Below are 15,477 nucleotides of genomic sequence, written 5' to 3'. Positions count from 1 at the left end.
GGTAGGGTGCTCTTTGAGGGTTGGTGCAGACTCGATGGGCTGAATAGTCTCCTCCTGCACTGTAGGAATTCTATGGTTCTATTCTAATACCACAATGCCACTATCTCCCTTAAAAACACTCTTCTCAACAACAAAAAAGCTATTAGGCTGGCCAGAGTCTCTGCCATTTTAGTAAAAGCACAATTAGTATTTAACCATCACCAGATTCGACAGTACACTCAAAAGTTCATTATAGAACATAGAACAGTACAGCACAGAACAGGCCCTTCGGCCCTCGATGTTGTGCCGAGCAATGATCACCCTACTCAAACCCACGTATCCACCCTATACACGTAACCCAACAACCCCCACCTTAACCTTACTTTTTAGGACACTACGGGCAATTTAGCATGGCCAATCCACCTAACCCGCACATCTTTGGACTGTGGGAGGAAACCGGAGCACCCGGAGGAAACCCACACACACACGGGGAGGACGTGCAGACTCCACACAGACAGTGACCCAGCCGGGAAAAGAACCTGGGACCCTGGAGCTGTGAAGCATTTATGCTAACCACCATGCTACCGTGCTGCCCCAAAATCACCTTTTTCTCAGATTATAACAAATATCTTTCAGGTTTGTAAACAAAGTGAACTTGCCCAATTAGAACAGTACTGGCAGTGGGCAAGGTGAGGGAAGCAAAATTGTTGCAGGATTGACATAGATGACAAAAACTGTAGCACAATGCTACTCATAGATTATCATAGAATTTACAATGCAGAAGGAGGCCACTTGGCCCATCGAGTCTGCACTGGCTCTTGGAAAGAGCACCCTACCAGAGGTCAACACCTCCACCCTATCCCCATAACCCAGTAACCCCACCCAACACTAAAGGCAATTTTGGACACTAAGGGCAATTTATCATGGCCAATCCACCTAACCTGCACATCTTTGGACTGTGGGAGGAAACCAGAGTACCCAGAGAAAACCCACGCACACACAGGGAGGATGTGCAGACTCTGCACAGTGACCCAAGCCGGGAATCGAACCTGGGACCCTGGAGCTGTGAAGCGATTGTGCTATCCACAATGCTACCGTTGAGAACACGAGTGACTATTTAAATATAGGTATTAATTGTTGAATGGTTACTCTACCGAATACTGCCGTCTATTACAATCACCCATTTTAAGTTTCTTAAAATGACAGTTTACAATCATTTCTTCTATGAATGTTGACTGGAGTATCCAGGCCTGACCACAGCACTCTGTCTTGGTAAGGACCTCCTTAACCTGGGCTAAATCACCCTCAATTTCCCAACAGTAAAAGCTCAGTCTGAAATCCCATCTCACATCAGTGCGACTTTTAAAAATAAGTTAACCCAGTTAACCAGGCACTGAAGGCAGTGGTGAGAGGGGAGCTGGTCTCAATCCGGGCTCATAGGGACAGGACAGACAGGGCAGAAACGGACCGACTGATTAAGGAAATTTTACAGATGGACGGGAGCTACGCAGAGTCCCCGAGGCCAGAGTTACTCAGGAAACGACAGAGGCTGCAGGCCGAGTTTGGGACGCTGACCACAGGCAAGGCTGTAGAGCAGCTTAAAAAGGCAAAAGGAACGATATATGAGCATGGAGAGAAGGCCACAGAATGCTCGCGCTACAACTAAGGAAGAGTGAAGAGGCTAGGGAGATAGGAAGGATAGCGGATGGGGAGGGAAATTTGGTGGGGGACCCGGCAGGGCTGAACAAGGTGCTTAGGGACTTTTATAGGAAGCTGTACACTTCGGAACCCCCCAGGGGACCGGAAGGGATGAGACGATTTCTGGGCGGACTGACCTTCCCAAGAGTAGGTAGGGAGTTGGTAGACGGACCGGGGGCCCTGGTTAGGATCGGAGAGTATTGGGGGGGCCTGAAGGTCATGCAGTTGGGTAAAGCCCCGGAGCTGGATGGGTATCCGGTGGAGTTTTACAAAAAGTTTGCCGAGATAGTGGGGCCAGTGCTGGTCAGGGTTTTCAACGAGGCAAGAGACAGAGGGGTTCTACCCCGACGATGTCGCAGGCCACTATTTCGCTTATTCTGAAACGGGATAAAGACCCGGAGGCTTGTGGGTCTTACAGGCCGATCTCCTTGATCAACGTAGACGCTAAGTTACTGGCCAAGATTTTGGCGATGAGAATGGAGGACTGTGTACCGGACGTAATTGCGGAGGACCAAACTGGGATCGTAAAGGGTAAGCAACTGGCGGCCAATCTAAGGCGGCTGCTTAATGTAATCATGATGCCCCCAGAGAGCAGGGAGGCAGAGCTAGTGGTAGCTATGGATGCGGAAAAGGGTTTTGACCGGGTCGAGTGGACTATCTGTGGAAGGTGCTGGGAAGCTTTGGGGAGGGGTTCATTGACTGGGTTAGGCTGTTATATCAGACCCCAGAGGCTAGCGTAAGGACGAACAGGACAACATCAGATTACTTCAGACTGTACTGCGGGACAAGACAGGGTTGCCCTCTCTCCCCGCTGTGGTTTGCGCTGGCCATAGAGCCGCTGGCAATTGCTCTGAGAACTTCAAGGGACTGGAAAGGGCTGGTCTGGAGGGGGTGGGGGGGGCATAAAGTCTCGTTATACGCGGATGACGTGTTGTTACACGTGTCAGACCCAATGGCAGGGATGGACGGTATCATGGAAATCCTGAGGGAATTTAGCCGGTTTTCAGGATATAAATTGAACATGGCTAAGAGCGAGATGTTCGTAATTCAGGCGAGGGGGAAGGAGAGCAGGCTGAAGGGGTTGCCGTTCAGGCTGGTCGGAGAAAGCTTTAGATACTTGGGAATACGGGTGGCACGGGACTGGGGCAGGTTGCATAAGCTCAACCTGTCCCAACTGGTGGAACGAGTGAGGGAGGAGGTTCGGAGTTGGGATGCGCTCCCGCAGTCACTAGCGGGGAGGGTGCAGACTGTTAAGATGACGATTCTCCCGAGATTCTTGTTCATATTTCAGTGTCTCCCCATTCTCATCACGAGGTCCTTCTTTAAGAGGCTGAATAAAATTATCCTGGGATATGTCTGGGCGTGGAAGTCCCCGCAGGTGAGGAAGGTGATGCTCGAAAGGAACAGAGGGGAGGGGGAGCTGGCGTTGCTGAACTTTAGCAACTACAACTGGGCGGCCAACATAGCGAAGATAAGGAAATGGATGGTGGGCACAGAGTCGGTTTGGGAGCGGGTGGAGGCTACTTCGTGCAGGGGCACCAGCTTGGCAGCCCTGGTTACGGTGCCCCTGCCGCTCCCGCCGGCGCGGTACTCCATCAGCCCTATAGTGGCGGCGGCTCTGCGGCCAGTGGAGGAGGCATATAGGGGAAGTGAGAGCATCGGTGTGGACCCCAATCTGCGGCAATCATAGATTTGCCCCGGGGAACATGGATGGTGGGTATCGACTGTGGCGGAGGGCGGGGATTGAGGGGGTGGGTGATCTGTTCCTAGAATGGAGCTTTCTGAGCACGAGGGCATTGGAGGAGAAGTTTGGGCTGGCATGGGGAATGACTTTAGATACTTACAGGTGTGGGATTTCGTGTGTAGACTGGTGCCGTCCTTCCCACACCTCCCGCCAAAGGGGAGGCAGGACAGGGTAGTTTCTAGGGGAGAGGTAAGGGGGAGTCTCAGATATTTACAAAGATCTAATGGGAGCAGAGGATACACAGACTGAGGACCTGAAGCTTAAGTGGGAGGAGGAGCACCCGGGGGGGGGGGGGGGGGGGGAGATGGGGTGATGAAGGACAGTATTTGGGCAGAAGCTCTGGGTAGAGTAAACACGACCGCAACATGTGCCAGGCTCAGTCTGATCCAGTTTAAGGTTGTGCACCGGGCCCACATGACAGTGGTCCGGATGAGTAAATTCTTCGGGCTGGAGGACAAGTGTGCCAGATGCGCCGGTGGGCCGACTAATCACGTGCACATGCTCTGGTCGTGCCCTAGACTCAGGGGGTACTGGCAGGGATTCGCGGACATCATGTCCCGGGTTTTGAAAACTGGGGTGGTAATGAGTGCTGAAGTGGCAATCTTTGAGGTGTCGGAGGACCCGGGAGTCCAGGAGGAGAAGGAGACCGACGTCTTGGCCTTTGCATGGAGAGACTCAAAGCCCCCGAAGACTGAAGCATGGCTATCAGACATGGCGAGCTTTCTCGGTCTAGAAAAGGAACCACTCTCCTTGAGTGGTTGACTATCGGGGTTCACCCAGAGGTGGCAGCCATTCATTGACTTCTTCGCGGAGAATTAATTGTCAGCGTGTGGGGGGGGGGGGGGGGGGGGGGTGCTAGGGTAGAGTAGAGTAGGGGGTTCTTTAGGCAGGTCCTTGCGAGAACGGAGTTGTGGTTTGTACTATGCATTACTTGTTTTTCCTTTTGCACAGTACTATACAATGTCATTGCTTTATATGCCAAAAATATCTCAATGAAATTGTCTTTTAAAAAAAACCCTGAAAAAACCTTTTGGCAACTGTTAGCATATCGCTCATGGAAATGATGGCTAATTGTTGAGCTGGTTTGGGAATTAGCTGAATGGAAGGAGACTGAATAATGATAGGCAGATTTGGCAGCACATGACTAATAGTATTTTCAGTCCATGAGTTAATCATACATGATTTTAAGTTTCCAAAATTCTCCAGATTCTGGAAAAGTTCCCATCAGATTGATAAAGTGTGAATATGACTCCTCTATTCAAAAAAGGAAGGAGACAGAAAGCAGGAAACTACAGGTCTGTTAGCTTAACATCTGCTGTAGGGAAATTTTCTGGAATCTATTATCGAGGTTATAGTGGAACACTTAGAAAATCCCAATGTGATCAGGCAGAGTTAACATCGCTTTGGGAAAGGAAACCCATGGACTAATTTTTTTTTAAAAATAAACAATTTAATTGAGGTAGTTTTTGGCTTGTAAACAGTTACAGACATCATCAGAAAGAAAGCAAAAAAAGGCAAAAATGTGCAAACATCCATGTACTTTCAATACTTCAATCGTAACATACTGCACAAGCCCGCTCCTCTCCCACCGGTACTACCCGCCATTTTATCGACTCGACTCTACCGCTGACGCTCACTCTCCCACAAAGAAGTCAATAAATGGTTGCCACCTCCGGGCGAACCCCTGTACAGATCCCCTCAAGGCGAACTTAATTTTTTCCATACCCAGGAAACTCGACATGTCCGCAAGCCACAACTCAGTCTTCGGGGGCTTTGAGTCCCTCCACGCCAATAGTATTTGTCACCGGGCTATCAGGGAAGCAAAGGCCAAAACATCGGCCTCCTTCTCCCCCTGGACTCCCGGGTCTTCCGAAACCCCAAAAATTGCCACCCCCTGGACCCATCGCCACCCTTGTTTTTAAGCACCCAGGACATGACGCCCGCAAATCCCTCCCAGTAACCCCTAAGCTTAGGGCATGCCCAAAACATGTGAACGTGGTTCGCTGGTCCTCCCGCGCACCTAGCGCATTTGTCCTCTATCCCAAAGAATTTGCTCATCCGAGCCACCGTCATATGGGCCCGGTGAACGACCTTAAATTGAATCAGCCCGAGCCTGGCACATGTCGCGGTCGAATTTACCCTACTCAGGGCCTCTGCCCACAGCCCGTCCTCCATTTCCCCGCCTAGTTCCTCCTCCCATTTAAGTTTCAGTTCCTCCGTCCGGGACCCTTCCTCCCTCATGAGCACCTTATAAATACCAGAGACTCTACCCTCCCCTTCTTCCCCCCTAGAAACTATTCTGTCCTGGATCCCCATTGGCGGAGGCGTGGGAAAGATGGGACCTGTCTACGAACAAAGTCCCGCAACTGTAGGTACCTAAAATCATTTCCCCTTACCAGCCCAAATTTCCCCTCCAAGCTCCTCAAACTCGCAAAGCTCCCTTCCAGGAACATATCGCCCGCCCGCCGCCATACTCTAAATCCCCCATCCATACTCCCGGGGGGCAAACCGATGGTTGTCGCAGATTGGCGCCCAAACCGACGCTCCCGTCTCCCCTACATGCCTCCTCCACTGGCCCCATATCCGCAGGGTCGCCACCACTACCGGGCTGGTGGAGTACTTGGCCGGCAGCAGCGGTAGAGGAGCCATGACCAGGGCTGCGAAGCTGGAGCCCCTGCACGAAGCCTCCTCCACCTGCTCCCAGATAGACCCTGTACCAACCATCCACTTCCTTATCATAGCGATGTTGGCCGCCCAGTAATAATTAATCAGACTCGGCCATGGACTAATTATTAAGAGTTCTTTTGTTTTGAGGAAATAAAAACCAACATGGATAAAGGGGAACCTGTAGATGGGATGTGCTTGGGGAATCCTCAGGAAACAACATCAGACATGCCTGCACCATAGACTAATGAGGGCGGAGTGGGACTTCCATTTGCATGGGGCAGAGGTCACACCCTTTAGAGATTCTGGCCAGTGAGTCGATGACCACATTCCATCAGTCCCAGCAATGCCAGGAAGTGGTAGCTGCCTGGCCTGCAGAATATGATGAATAAAGCCCATGATTCGCCGAAGTAGATATGACCGGGGTATTGGACCAGGGAGGATTTTGGCAGGTTAGGGAGATGGGGCAGAGTGGGTAGGAAAGAAGGAGGAGTTTGACCATGGTGGGGAGAAGGGCTGCCCCATAGCAGCACACTCCTTCCTTCCCAGCTTTTAAACAGACAAGTTAAATGGACAGAGGATTGGTTAGTTAACAGGAAACATAGTTTCCTGTTCGATTCCCGGCTGGGTCACTGTCTGTGCGGAGTCTGCACGTCCTCCCAGTGTGTGCGTGGGTTTCCTCCGGGTGCTCCGGTTTCCTCCCACAGTCCAAAGATGTGCGGGTTAGGTGGATTGGCCATGCTAAATTGCCCGTAGTGTCCTAAAAAAATAATGTTAATGGGTGTTGTTGGGTTACTGGTATAGGGTGGATACGTGGGCTTGAGTAGGGTGATCGTTGCTCAGCACAACATTGAGGGCCGAAGGGCCTGTTCTGTGCTGTACTGTTCTAATTCTAATTCTAATAGTATGGATAAATAGGTCTTTTTTCAGGTTGGCAAGTTGTGGTGGGGAGAGCGCCATGGGCATTATTGCTGGAGTCTCAACTATTTACAAATTATATCAATGATTCAGATGAAGGGACCAAATGTATGGTTGCTTTACTGTTGACACAAAGATAGGTAGTAAACCAATTTGTGAAAAGGACAATGTCCCATTTCAGACTCCTTGTGTGTGGGCAATACCTGGCCGCATACAATATGGGAACATGTGAACTTGCCTAACTTTGGCAGGTAGACTAGTAAAGCAGAAAATTATCGAAATGGAGGGGGATTGCAGAAGTCTTGAGGTACAGAGGGATCTGGCTGTCCCAGTACACGAATCAGGAAAGTTAGCATGCAGGTACAGCTAGTTATCAGGAAGATAAATGGAATATTGATGTTTATTGCAAGGAGAATGGAAGTTCCTATGCACCTCCAGCAAGTACTCACCGTAACTTTGCGTAGGATATATTGCCTGTATTTAATATCACCCAGAACTTTATTAAACTGGGACAGCTGGGGCTTCATTGGAAGAGGCTTGTAGTTTCGCTCACAGATTTTCCTTAACCTCACCCCACTTCGCACGTCCTTCATCAACTGGACCCAAGTTTGTCTCTGGGGGGGGGGGGGGGGGGGGGGGGGGAGAGAAAGACAATGCATGAATGAAGATACTCAGATTGCACCCACCTCTAATGATCACCAAATATACTTGGACATTAATCAGAGCATTTACTGTTCATTGAGATGCAATTTCAAACATTAGAACATACAGGACAGATCTTGAAATAGGAATTTCAGCAGGGCCAAGATATTGGACCTATATTTTAGTTATCAAATATATAGATTAAAATACATGCTTTGGTATTAAACAGTTTAATTTATTCAAAAATGCAGATACCTTTGTGGCCCGAGCTGGATTGGGAATGTTTCCCGCTATTTAGAGTGTCTCGTAGGCCTAACTCTGATGAGTTTTTGCTGTTGTACATCTAATCTTCCAGTTCAGCACATCTCTCGCATGTACAAACTATTCCATCTTCTCGATCTCTTGAATATGACTACGGATGTTACTGTTATATCGTATTCACACATCATTTTACATGTCTTCCCCCACCCAAGTATAATCAACAATGTTTTCAATTAACATATTAAAATTTTCAAAAACCATTTAAATTTCCTCTTGCAGCTTCTGTACACCTCCTGCAGCTTCTGTACACCTCCTGCAGCTTCTGTACACCTCTTGCAATGTTACAAATTCTATCAAACTCATATCCACAACCTTAGTCACGGTCACAAAGAACGTCAATCCCCCTCAGTGTTCATGGCCGTCTCGAAGGGTGATGTGGCCATATGTGGTCACTTGACTTTTTCTTGGAAGGCAAGAAAATTGATGGAGTGGGATAGCGGTTTTCCCACCATTGCTGGTAACTGGGCTGTGCTCTCGCATGGCTAAACTGTAAGGGTTGAAAGACTGATACAAGAGAGAAGATCTCAGGACATGGGCAATCGCACTCAAACAGAAAGACAAGAAACCAACACTGTCTGGAATCTCCTTCTCCCTCTTATCCCATTGGAGAAAGGCCAGAGAAGGTGAAGTACCTTCAAATTCGACAAAGAATTTCTCAGCTGTATCATTCTCCTATGTATCAAGGGTGGAAAAGGCATTCAATGTCGGAGATTTGAATAAATCTGGAAGGCAAGTTGATGACAATCCTGTAGATATGGCAGGATATGAAGGTAATAAGACTTCCCTCTGACTTGCACCTCTGGTAAGTGATGGACGACATTTCCACACTTGCTTCTGTGCGAGGCTCCTCTACTATGGGAAATAGGATGATAGCATCAGTATAAAATGGTAAGACAGCACCATCTGCAACAATGAAATGAAGCTTCAGGACTGAACCTAGTCCTGTCGCAGACTGGATGGCATAGTGGTTAGCACTGCTGCCTCACAGCTCCAGGGTCCCAAGTTCAATTCCAGCATCGGGTGACTGTCTGTGTAGAGTTTGCTCTTTCTCCCCGTGCCTGCGTAGGTTTCCTCCGGGTGCTTCGGTTTCCTCCCATACTCCAAAAAGGTGTGCAGATTAGGTGGACTGACCATGCTAACTTGCCCCTTAGTGTCTAAAAGGTTTGGTGGGATTACTGGGTTATGGGGATAGGGTGGAGACGTGGGCTTAAGTAGGGTGCTGTTTCCAAGGGCCGGTGCGGCCTCGATGGGCCGGATGGCCTTTTTCTGTACTGTAAATTCTATGATTCTATGACTTCAGCTATAGAAGCTCTAATTTTGGCTTCTGCACTGAAGGACGACTTGAGCACAAGGATGACTTGCCGTTCAGCTTACTTTCACAAACCAATAGGTTCTACCTTTACTATAGCAGTTTGATCCAACTTGGACAGCTCACTGCGGTCAGCCATTGATGTACAATGTCTCTCATTTAGCCCTTTGAAAAAAGACAGACGTCATGTGCTTCGGCAGTAGATTCAAAGAGCACAATGATCGGTAGGATCCTGTATTCTAACCGATCACTCATTGCGACAACAGCTTCTTTGTTGTAACCTTGTCATGAAAGAGCTAATCTAGATCTAGCAGGCCCTTGAGGAGATGGTCAACGTCTTCTTCCCTGCCTTTTGTTTCTGCCCCGTTTCACCCATCTACAAAATCTACACGGTTCATCAGTGTTGGAGGGTTTGAACGTTTGTGGAAGCCACAGCAATCAAGCGGACTGCTTTGTCCTGGATGGTGTCGAATTTCTTAAGTGTTGTTGGAGCTGCACTCATCCAGGCAAGTGGGGAGTATTCCATTACACTCCTGACTTGTGCCTTATAGATGGTGGTCAGGCTTTGCGCGGGGGGGGGGGGGGGGGAGGAGGAGGGGTCAGGAGGGTTACTTGCTGTAGGAGTCCTAGCCTTTGATCTGCCCTGGTAGCCACAGTATTAATATGGCTAGTCTTGTTCAGTTTCTGATCAACGGTAACCCCCAGGATGTTGACTGTGGGGGATTCAGCGATGGTATGCCATTGAATGTCAAGGGGCGATGGTTAAAATCTCTCTTGTAGGACATGGTCATTGCCTGACACTTGTGGCGCAAATGTAACTTGCCACTTGTCAGCCCAAGCCTGGATATTGACCAAGTCTTGCTGCATTTGGAGATGGACTGCTTCATTATGTGAGAAGTCTGGAATGGTGCTAAACATTGTGCAGTCATCCACTTCTAACCTTATGATGGAAGGAAGGTCATTGATGAAGCAGCTGAAGATGGTTGGGCCGAGGTCACTACCCTGAGGAACTCCTGCAGTGATGTCCTGGAGCTGAGATGATTGACCCCCAACCACCACAACCCATCTTCCTTTGTGACAGATACAACTTGGCGGCTTCTGGAGCACAAGTCTTCAGTACTATTGCCGGAATATTGTCAGGGCCCATAGCCTTTGCAGTATCCAGTGCATTCAGCTGTGTCTTGATATCACACAAAGTGAATAGTGTTGACTGACTGAAGACTGACATCTGTGATGCTGTGGACCTCTGGAGGAAACAGAGATGCATCATCCACTCAGCACTTTTGGCTGAAGATTGTAGCGAATGCCTCAGCCTTCAGTTTTGCACACAATACTGGGCTCCTCTATCATTGAGGATATTGGTGGAGCCTCCTCCTCCAATGAGTTGTTTAATTATCCACCATCTTCAAGGCTGGTTGTGGCAGGACTATGTTTGTTGCGGAATTTCTTAACTCTATCTATTACTTGCTGCCTATGTTGTTTGGCACACAAGTAGTCCTGTGTTGCAGCCTCACCAGGTTGACACCTCATTTATTGGTATGCCTGATGTTGCTCCTGGCTCTCCTGCACTCTTCATTAAACCAGAGTTGATCTCCTGGCTTGAGTGAGGGGTATGCCGGACCATGAGGTTACAGACTATGGGCTATGGCTGGGGCCCGAGGTGAGTAACCACCTTTGCTCACAGGCAAAGAGCCCGGGGGCACTGGGGTCATTGCCACAGTGCTCAGAGGGTGGTGGGGGAGGCAGAAGGGGCCAGCCTAGGTCGGAATGGAGCACCATTGGAGGGGGGGTGGGTTGCGGAGCAGGGGCTTGTCTACCATTATCCCAGCAAATGTGGGTCCACCATGCCAACCCTTGTGGTCACATTGCAGGGGCAACCCCAGCCCATACCACCTGGCCCCGCCGACCACCCATAACTCCCACTAACCGCGGAGGCCTCTGGTTTGTGAATTCCCGTGGGTGGGCGCACCATGTAGCAAAAGACAGTTAATGCCCAGCATCCCAATCATACCACGGTTCTTGGACACTGTGGAAGGCAACACCTAGGACGCAGCAGCCAACATCCAAAAACCCAAGGGCTGGGCCCCAGCAATATTTCGGCAGACGGTGGGACCAGCGTCCGGTCTTGGTAACGTTATGTGCGGATGGCTGATGCAGAGTGCCTGGGATCCAGCGTTCAGGGCCCTCCGCTGCAGCCAAGGGTGTGTGAGCAGGGCATGTCATTGGGGGGCGGGGGGAGAAAGGTGGAGGAGCAACTGGGGACTGGAGGGTCCTGGGGTGGAAGAGACCATTGGGTGTCATCGCTCACCCTCTCCAATTCCTTAGATATTGCATGGGATGGACAATATCTTGGACCCCGCAGAACCTGCCCCAGTGGTGCTGCTGGCAGGCCATGCGGCCAGATGCCAGGAAAGGCAGCAACAGTGCCGATAGAGGCTTGAGGTGGCGGCCCATGTGCAGGGTCCTGCCACACACCGAGTACCCGGCTGGCCACCAGGCCAAGGTGACACCCAGAGGGAGAGGCCAGCGACAGCCCAACATGTGTAAGTGTCGCTGGTCTTTCGAACAGATGACAGACAGCTTGTGCCACAGGAGGCTCCGTCTCAACAAGTGGTCAGTGTGGCACCTGTGCCATGTCCTTGCAGACTTGGCACCATGTGGAGGAGGATGATACCTGCTCCCAGTGGCCATCAAGGTCACCACAGCCGAACTTCCGGTGGCAGTTATGCAGCAATAAGCCACACATGTGGGAGCTCCCGTTTTAAAGAGATTTTTCGGCTCTTTTGAGAGCCCAAAACGGAAATTTTTCGACGTCTCCCGGTGGGGGAAGGTGTGCTGAACGACTTTCCCTGCAGTCCATGCCTCGAACTCGGAGTGGAAAGGTGGAAAAAACAGCAGCAGCTCCTCAAAAAAAACGGGGGAAGGGATCCAAGATGGCCACCGACAGAGCTCCAGGGGAATGGAGACTCTGGGCCCAGGAACAACAAACTGATCTCCTGCGCTGCTTTAAAGAATTCAAGGATGAAGTACTGAGCTCTCTGCAGGAAACAAACAGAAGGCTGTCAGAGATTCAGTCCACCCAGGGTGCTGCCATCAAGAAGTTGCAGACGCAGGCCATTGAACGAGAGGAGGAGGCCGTGGTCCTCGTGAGTAAGGTGGAGGGGCACGAAGCACTCCACAAGTGGCAGGAACGCTTCGAGGAGCTGGATCACCGCATGAGGCGGAAAAACCTGCGGATCTTGGGCCTTGCGGAGGGATCGGACCTGACAGCCTATGTGGCTGCAATGCTGGGTTCGCTAGTGGGGGCCGGGTCTCTCCATCTGCCCCTGGAGCTGGAGGGAGCACACAGAGTACTGGCCAGGAGGCCTAAGGAGAATGAACCCCCGCGTGTGGTGCTGGTGAGGTTCCACCGGTTCAGTGATCGGGACTGCGTGCTGCGCTGGGCCAAGAAGGTGAAGAGCAGCAATTGGGAGAATGGGGTAGTGCGGATCTACCAGGACTGGAGTGCGGAGGTGGCTAAGCGGCGGTCCGGATTTAATCGGACGAAAGAGGTGCTTTATAGAAAAAAGATAAAGTTCGGAATGTTGCCGCCCGCGCGCCTGTGGGTAACTTATTCGGACCGGGACTATTATTTCAATTCCCCGGAGGAGGCGTGGGCCTTCGTGCGGACGGAGAAACTGGACTTGAACTAGGGGTTGGGGGTTGCGAGGTCGGCTGTAAGATATTAGTGCTGGATTCGGCTGTTGCTGTGTTCTCTTTTTCTTCTGTTTTTTTCTTCTTGTTTTAGTACTTTTGCAATTTTGATATGGTTATTTACGGGGGGGTTGTTCTGCTATGTTTTTGTTTTTGTGCTTGGGGCATTGTTTGGGCGGTGTATCTTGCGGGGAGAGTCGGGGGGGTATGTTGTATTCTATGTCGGAGTGGGGGTATGGAGGGGGGCTGATATTTGGGAGCTGCGTCAGAAGGGTGTGGTGGGGCAGGGCGAAAGCGCGGGCTTTCCTCTGGTTTCCCGCGCTGCGGGGGGCGGAGATGGTGACGGGGGAGGTGGGGCCTTAACTGGTTCTTCCCCGCGCTGGAGCGGTGCCAGGAGGAGGGATAGATTGGGGGATGATCCCACTTCGGGAGGGGTCGGGCTATTGGCGGGAGTTTCCGGGGTCAGCAGAAGTTAGCTGACCCACGGAAGTACAATGGAGGACGGTTCGCGGCTGGGAGGGTTCCTAGCCTGGGGGGGAAGGGAGGGGGGGAAAGGGGAATACCGGGTTGCTGCTGGTAGGGTCAAGAAGGAGCTGGTGTGGGCTGGGGGGACAGAGGTGAGGGGTTGTCGCTATGGGGACGGGGTCGAGCAGGGGACGCTGGCCTGGGGCGGGCAGTCGACGGGCTATGGCTAGCCGACGGGGGAGGGGGGCGGGACGCCCTCTGATCCGGTTGGTCACCTGGAATGTGAGAGGGTTGAATGGGCCGGTGAAGCGGTCGAGGGTACTGGCTCACCTGAAGGGGCTAAAGGCGGATGTGGCAATGCTTCAGGAGACCCACCTGAAGGTGGCGGACCAGGTCCGCCTGAGGAAGGGATGGGTGGGGCAGGTTTTCCACTCGGGGTTGGATGTGAGGAACCGGGAGTGGCGATTCTGGTGGGGAAAAATGTGTTGTTTGAGGCATCGGAGGTGGTGGCGGATAAGGGGGGTAGGTATGTGATGGTTAGGGGCAGGCTACAAGGAGAGAAGGTGGTACTGGCTAGTGTGTATGCCCCAAATTGGGACGATGCGGGCTTTATGAGGCGTATGTTGGGACGGATCCCGGATCTGGAGGCGGGAGGCCTGATCATAGGGGGGGACTTTAATACGGTGTTGGATCCTTCACTGGATCGGTCCAGCTCTAGGACGGGTAGGAGGCCGGCGGCAGCCAAGGTACTGAGAGGGTTTATGGATCAGATGGGTGGAGTGGATCCATGGAGGTTTGTGAGGCCGAGGGCACGCGAGTACTCTTTCTTCTCCCACGTACACAAGGTCTACTCTCGGATAGATTTCTTCGTGGTGAGTAGGGGACTGATTCCGAGAGTGGAGGAGGCAGAGTATTCGGCCATTGCAATCTCTGACCACGCTCCGCATTGGATAGAGTTGGAAATGGGGGAGGTGCGAGACCAACGTCCGTTGTGGCGGTTGGATGTGGGGTTGTTGGCGGAGGAGGAGGTGTGTAGGAGGGTCCGGGCAAGTATTGAGGGGTACCTTGAGGTGAATGATACGGGGGAGGTTCAGGTGGGGATGGTCTAGGAAGCCCTGAAGGCAGTAATTCGTGGGAGCTGATATCCATCCGGGCACACACGGAGAGGAGCGAGAGGAGTGAGAGGGATAGACTGGTGGGAAAGATGCTGGAGGTGGACAGGAGGTATGCAGAGGTACCAGAGGAGGGACTGTTGGGGGAGAGGCGCAGCCTGCAGGCTAAATTTGATTTGCTGACCACTAGAAAGGCTGAGGCACAGTGGAGGAAGGCACAAGGGGCAGTGTACGAACATGGTGAAAAGGCGAGTAGGATGCTGGCTCATCAGCTCCGTAAGCGGGATGCGGCTAAGGAGATTGCTGGAGTGAGAGACAAGAGTGGGAATGTGGTGCGGAAGGGGGTAGAGGTGAATGAGGTCTTCAAGGACTTTTACGGGGAACTGTACCAGTCGGAGCCAACGGGGGAGAGGAGGGGAATGGAGAGGTTCCTTGACAGGCTTTCTTTCCCGAAGGTGCAGGAGGAGAAGGTGGAGGGGCTGGGTGCGCCGATTGAGCTGGAGGAGCTAGTTAAGGGGATCGGGCAGATGCAGTCAGGGAAGGCACCGGGGCCGGATGGGTTCCCGGTGGAATTTTATAAAAAGTTCGTGGACCTAGTGGGCCCCTTGCTGGTGCGGACACTCAACGAAGCGTGGGAAGGGGGGACTTTGCCCCCGACGATGTCACGGGCGCTGATCTCGTTAATTTTAAAGAAGGACAAGGACCCCCAGCAGTGTGGGTCATACAGGCCCATATCTCTCCTCAACGTGGATGCTAAGGTGCTGGCAAAAATCCTGGCCACCAGGATAGAGGACTGTGTGCCAGGGGTTGTGCATGAGGACCAGACAGGTTTTGTGAAGGGAAGGCAGCTGAACACGAATGTGCGGAGATTGCTGAATGTCATCATGATGCCGGCGATTGAGGGGGAGGCAGAGATAGTGGTGGCGCTGGAT

At 51.6% G+C, this 15,477-nt stretch overlaps 1 protein-coding gene across 4 annotated transcripts in view; it reads right to left on the bottom strand.

Moving 5' to 3' along the window:
* LOC119968640 (protein spire homolog 1-like) overlaps positions 1-15,477 on the bottom strand; it is a 111,097-nt gene that overhangs the window by 44,432 nt on the left and 51,188 nt on the right. For all 4 annotated transcript variants that reach the window (XM_038801261.1, XM_038801262.1, XM_038801264.1 and 1 more), the window contains one exon: positions 7,453-7,617. In XM_038801261.1, coding sequence (XP_038657189.1) covers positions 7,453-7,617 — 165 coding nt within the window. The remainder of the gene's footprint in view (positions 1-7,452; positions 7,618-15,477) is intronic.

Source organism: Scyliorhinus canicula, chromosome 7 (assembly GCF_902713615.1).
Source record: "Scyliorhinus canicula chromosome 7, sScyCan1.1, whole genome shotgun sequence".
NCBI classification, from domain to species: Eukaryota; Metazoa; Chordata; class Chondrichthyes; order Carcharhiniformes; family Scyliorhinidae; genus Scyliorhinus; species Scyliorhinus canicula.
This window is presented reverse-complemented; position numbering and strand designations above follow the sequence as displayed.